Source organism: Chlorocebus sabaeus, chromosome 7 (assembly GCF_047675955.1).
Source record: "Chlorocebus sabaeus isolate Y175 chromosome 7, mChlSab1.0.hap1, whole genome shotgun sequence".
NCBI classification, from domain to species: Eukaryota; Metazoa; Chordata; class Mammalia; order Primates; family Cercopithecidae; genus Chlorocebus; species Chlorocebus sabaeus.
The window spans coordinates 45,306,575-45,312,736 of NC_132910.1; the positions used below are offsets into that span (position 1 = coordinate 45,306,575).

General features: G+C 47.9%; 1 protein-coding gene across 1 annotated transcript; it reads left to right on the forward strand.

The window, feature by feature from the left end:
* The first annotated feature begins 2,239 nt into the window (after positions 1-2,239).
* ATOH1 (atonal bHLH transcription factor 1) lies at positions 2,240-4,467 on the forward strand. The gene has a single exon (XM_037987840.2). It carries the CDS (start codon positions 2,411-2,413, stop codon positions 3,473-3,475), a length of 1,065 nt encoding a protein of 354 aa, XP_037843768.2. The 5' UTR covers positions 2,240-2,410; the 3' UTR covers positions 3,476-4,467.
* The last annotated feature ends 1,695 nt before the right edge of the window (positions 4,468-6,162 follow it).

The window sequence follows — 6,162 nt, forward strand, 5'->3', positions numbered from 1 at the left end:
GATGATGCAAGCTCAAGGAAAATTTGCGCATCCTACGCATTTGGTAGTGACATTATGTGAAAGAATTTCAGGATTAAATTTCAGTTGATAGAGTTGGAAAAAGTGGATGTATAGGGAATAAAATGAAATATAGACAACTGATACTACCAGGCTCTAGTTGCTTACACTGCCATACATATACAGATGACAGTTAATTGTCTCTCTGAAAGTTCTATTTAAGCATCTACAGCTACTAGCAATTATTTTCTCAAGAAGTACATTTTATGTGGTAGCACTATTTATAGTAACAGCATTATTAGTTGATTGCAATGACACCCAGTCCAATCACCAAACCATTGGAGAATTTTCTTCCCAAAAAAAGACACTAGATGGCCTTTTCTTTTTCTTTATTCTCATGGATGGTTTTCAGGTTAGGTTTGTTTTGTTGTTGTTGCTTTTATGCGTCTTTAACATTTACTTCAGCAGAGCCCAAACGTTCACACAAGAATAAAGCTCTGAAGTTTCTGGCACGTAAGATAGGCCCCGGACTATTCCTAGACACCAGCAATTAGACGAGGTTGAAGAAGAAACAGGGGAAGAATAGTGTCTTAAACATCATTTTGCACCCTGTTCTACTATTCTGTGTCTTTATAGGATATATCCAGTCCAGTCCCAGAAAATCTACTGCCCAAGGAGTTCTAGATGACAGGTTAGATCAAGCCCCGGCAAATATTTGCGAAAACAACGTTCAACTGCCTCTGGACATTGCAAAGACATATTCCAGGGAGCTATCTCTTTGGCTCTTTTTTAACGTCTTGCCTAGAGGATGAGACTCCTTTCCGGATGACAGCCACTGGGAAAGCAAAAGCAGCAGTAGCACCAGCTGGTTGCATCGCACTCCCGCGCCCCAAGGGCGGTGCAGGAGAGCGCCCGGAGCCAGAGCCAGGGCGCGCTGAGCGCAAGCTGGGGCGCGCCCAGGGCCAAGGAGCTTCTGGTTGGTTCTTAGCTGTGAATAAACCAGGCCAAGGCTAATGGGAGCGGAGGGGGGTGTTCACCTGGGAATTGGCCTCCCCGCCTTGCCTAGGGCCTCCCTGTTCGTATGGGGCGGAGAGGACGGAGGGCGGGGGCGGGAAAAGGGAAGCACCACCTAACTAAACGGAGGGGCAGGAGGACGTTAAACTGAGGAAACCACGAGCCCATAGAAAAGAGAGGGCTATCGAGGCAAAAGGGTAGGTAACTTGGGGCTTCTGTGCCTTGAAAGTGTTAAGGATTGCAGGGAATGCAGGCGCCTTTCATTTTACTTTGAGCACCCTACCCTGGCTGGGCATTTAATGAGGAGTCCTGCTGTGTGTGTTGAAACCTGCATAATACCGTAAAATATTCCGGCCCTAAATTACACTCGGCGGAGAGATTTAGGCAGATTACAATCCTAATTGGCCGCACGGTGCTGGGGAAAGGGGACAGAGAGAATTGGGGGACCTGGAATTTGGTGTACTATCACTGCACCGCAGCTTTACTTTCCATTAAGAAAAATATCACATGACGAAGTCGAACTAAGAGATGTGAAGTAAAAAATGAAAAGATGAAGTAAAAGTAAGAAACAAACTCTGAGACGAGTGGGGTTTTCCCTGTTTATTCCAACAGCAATCTTAAATGATAGACGTCACGTATCAGTTATATATCCATGAACATGTATGAGAGATTTATAAATACCTGCATACATAAATACAAACATCCTATTGTACATGAGAGATCGTAAACGCTTGGGCATCAGAAGTGGGAGCTGCTCCTAGCTTGGGGGCAGCATCGGGCAGGCAGGCTTCTCTTTGATGTGAGTGCCTTCTGGGCGCCCGGCGCGTCCAGCCTCGCCCAGAGCCGCCCGCGGTCGCGCACGTCTGACCCGAGTCCTCTCGGGCACCAGCCTGAGAGCCGGCTCCGCACCGGCTCCCGCACCCCAGCCGCCAGGGTGGTGACACACACCGGAGTCGAATTACAACCCTGCAATTAACATATGAATCTGACGAATTTAAAAGAAGGAAGGGGAAAAAAAAAAAAAAGCCTGAGCAGGCTCGGGAGTCCTCTGCACACAACTTTTCTCGGGGTGTAAAAACTCTTTGATTGGCTGCTCGCACGCGACTGCCCGCGCCCTCCATTGGCTGAGAAGACACGCGACCGGCGCGAGGAGGGGGTTGGGAGAGGAGCGGGGGGAGACTGAGTGGCGCGTGCCGCTTTTTAAAGGGGCGCAGCGCCTTCAGCAACCGGAGAAGCTTCGTTGCACGCGACCTGGTGTGTGATCTCCGAGTGGGTGGGGGAGGGTCGAGGAGGGAAAAAAATAAGACGTTGCAGAAGAGACCCGGAAAGGACCTTTTTTTGGTTGAGCTGGTGTGCCAGTGCTGCCTCCGATCCTGAGCCTCCGAGCCTTTGCAGTGCAATGTCCCGCCTGCTGCATGCAGAAGAGTGGGCTCAAGTGAAGGAGTTGGGAGACCACCATCGTCAGCCCCAGCCGCATCATCTCCCGCAACCGCCGCCGCCGCCACAGCCACCTGCAACTTTGCAGGCGAGAGAGCATCCCGTCTACCCGCCTGAGCTGTCCCTCCTGGACAGCACCGACCCACGCGCCTGGCTGGCTCCCACTTTGCAGGGCATCTGCACGGCACGCGCCGCCCAGTATTTGCTACATTCCCCGGAGCTGGGTGCCTCGGAGGCCGCGGCGCCCCGGGACGAGGCGGACGGCCGGGGGGAGCTGGTAAGGAGGAGCAGCGGCGGTGCCAGCAGCAGCAAGAGCCCCGGGCCGGTGAAAGTGCGGGAACAGCTGTGCAAGCTGAAAGGCGGGGTGGTGGTAGACGATCTGGGCTGCAGCCGCCAACGGGCCCCTTCCAGCAAACAGGTGAATGGGGTGCAGAAGCAGAGACGGCTAGCAGCCAACGCCAGGGAGCGGCGCAGGATGCATGGGCTGAACCACGCCTTCGACCAGCTGCGCAATGTTATCCCGTCGTTCAACAACGACAAGAAGCTGTCCAAATATGAGACCCTGCAGATGGCCCAAATCTACATCAATGCCTTGTCCGAGCTGCTACAAACGCCCAGCGGAGGGGAACAGCCACCGCCGCCTCCAGTCTCCTGCAAAAGCGACCACCACCACCTTCGCACCGCCGCCTCCTATGAAGGGGGCGCGGGCAACGCGACCGCTGCTGGGGCTCAGCAGTCTTCCGGAGGGAGTCAGCGGCCGACCCCGCCCGGGAATTGTCGAACTCGCTTCTCAGCCCCGGCCTCTGCGGGAGGGTACTCGGTGCAGCTGGACGCTCTGCACTTCTCGACTTTCGAGGACAGCGCCCTGACAGCGATGATGGCGCAAAAGAATTTGTCTCCTTCGCTCCCCGGGAGCATCTTGCAGCCAGTGCAGGAAGAAAACAGCAAAACTTCCCCTCGGTCCCATAGAAGCGACGGGGAATTTTCCCCTCATTCCCATTACAGTGACTCGGATGAGGCAAGTTAGGAAGGTGACAGAAGCCTGAAAACTGAGACAGAAACAAAACTGCCCTTTCCCAGTGCGCGGGAAGCCCCGCGGTTAAAGATTCCCGCACCCTTTAATTTTTGCTCCGCGACGGTCGTTGTTTAGCAACGACTTGGCTTCAGATGGCAGCTACATTTGATGGTTTGCAAATGCCGCGGCTGTTCCAAACTTCCTAGGGTCCATACTGTTTGATGAAAACTTTGTTAAAGTCGTGTCCTTTCCGCCCACCTTCTGCTCCCCCTGTAGATAGTTACGGTATAATTGTATGTACCCATATATGGCATCATTATTCTAGTTCCCTGCTGCCAATACGCTGCTGAAACGTCGCATCTTCTCTGTCACTGGTTGGGGTTTAATTTATTTTGTGCCCTGGGCATCCATCCTTGTGTGTTGCGCACTCAAGTGTGGGAGATTTAGTCTTCCGAAGTTGTTTTCCAAAATGCACAAAGAAACGCAAAATTAGTGCTTCCAAAGTGGATAACTTTTGACTATGGAATTGTTAGAAAACAGGGAACTTTAAGGTTTATATATTGTATAAACATACCCAGTATGTGCATCCGATCGCGAGTGGCGTCTTTTAGGAAACTTGGCGCACGCACTTTATCAGCCGCTGCTGCGGTGGTGGCTCCAGGAGAAACTCAACTGCCAATTGCAGACCAGTTTTTTTTTTTGTTTGTTTGTTTTGTTTGTTTGTTTTTAACACAGCCACTTATAACTCTTAAGCTCTTTGCAAATGTTTGTTTAAAAAATGAAATTTTTTTTAAAAATCTAGTAGTGTCAAAAGCATTTGGTCAATTTTATTTTGCCTTGTTAATATTAGAAAACTTATTTATTATTGTTTGCTAAACATTTCTACTTATCTTGATTCGTTTTTTACGTTTGCTATTCGAGATCATTTTATTTTAATTTAGCAAAGCCAACTGCCGTTGTTTAATGTATTTTCTTTTGCAAATGATTAAAATAAACGTGAAAAGAAACTTTTTTGTCACTTATTCCATGAGTATAACTACTGAAAACAATTTTTAAATGAATGACTTTGAAGAATTGAGCTAAGTCTTCTATTAAATGCCATTTATGCGATCTTACAGTTTTGAAGAAAAATGTTGTAAACTTGGTGTCTTCAGGTAGTATTAAAGCCCCTTCAAAGAAAAGAACTCAGATCAATAATTAAATTGTGAGATAAAACTTTTTCCAAATTAGCAGCACAATTTTGCCTCTTTCATGGCCAGGATCTTCCCAGTCTTCTTCACTCCTTGCCCCAACAACTGCAAGGAGCCTCAACTCCTGCAAGGGGTCGGGAGGCCATGAGTTTTAGGTTTGCTAGAACCCAGCCTGGAGTAGTTAACTCTACCAGGGTTAGCTATGTCCACTCATAAAACCTACTCAAGCTGAAAATTTTTCATGTAGGTCAAGCGCAGCGCGCTCTCTCTGCCTCTGTCTCTCTCTTTCTTCTGGGAGAGGAAGACCTGAAGAGAGAAAGATGTTAACAGAAAAAAACTTGAGGGGAAAAAAGGAACTGGATTCATTGATTCAAAAATTAGAAGTGTGTAGTTGCCCCGGGAATTTGTTGACCTCCACTCACTTTTTTCTTTTCACACAATTCTGCTTCTTCCAATGTAGAAGCTAATGTCTGCCTTTATTTTGTCTTTCTGAATTAGCTTCTATGTAGAAAATATTCAACTACATTTTTGAGTCAATTGTAGAAACTAAACGGTTCTGTCACTCTCACCTCAGGTGTCATCACTAAGGAAGCACCTATTCTGGGTCTCAGGATCATAGGTTTTGGAAAAGCTAATAGTCGTGTGTGTGTGTGTGTGTGTGTGTGTTTGTGTGTGTGTGTGTGTGTAGAGAGAGAGAGAGAGAGAGAGACGGAGAGAGAAGAAAGTGGAATTAAAAAAATAAATTTGGCAAACATGAGAGTAGGACTATTTACTAAACTAAATATTCGGGAACATTCCACTGGATAAACATCTTTGAATTTGAGACGTTGATTTTAAGCCAAGTCTTTTATCTTTTGTGGCCTCACTGGGATAACAAATTGCGGGGAAATGAAGCACCAAAAAGAGCAAGGGAAGGTTACTATAATCACTCCTGCATCCTCTTCTCCTCCTAGCACCTTGAAAAGAGGAGAACGCCAAAAAGAAAAAGGAAAGCGCCACAAACTGGGTTTGCAGAAAGAGTAATGCGTGAGGGAGCGTAGGTTCTGGTCTCCAGTAAGAAACTGCGGAACCAGCTTTTTACTGACCACCTGGGTATGTGTGACTTTCACCGGAAGCCGACCAAGAGATGCAGAGAACCTCCGCCAGCTCTCTGGAAGAAGCGAGCAGGCGGCTCGTGACACTTTCCAGGGCAGAAATAATGCACCTGTCCCTTAGATAACCTTTTGCACCCACCAAGTTTGCCGTGCTCACGATAAACATCAGGAATCTTCGGGCTGCTGAATAAATCAAGCGATTGCTTCTAACACATTTCTATTTCGCTCTCAATAAACAGACCCAACAGGTATGGACATACAGCACACTTGCGGGATGAGAGCACGCATATGTTTATAGTTATGTGCTTAGTGCGTTCGCATGCATGTGACAAGGACCTAGACTCATTTTACCTGTTGTGAATCTGACTCAGAAAAAGGACAGGATGAAGGAAAAGGTGATTTCTTTTTTCCTCAA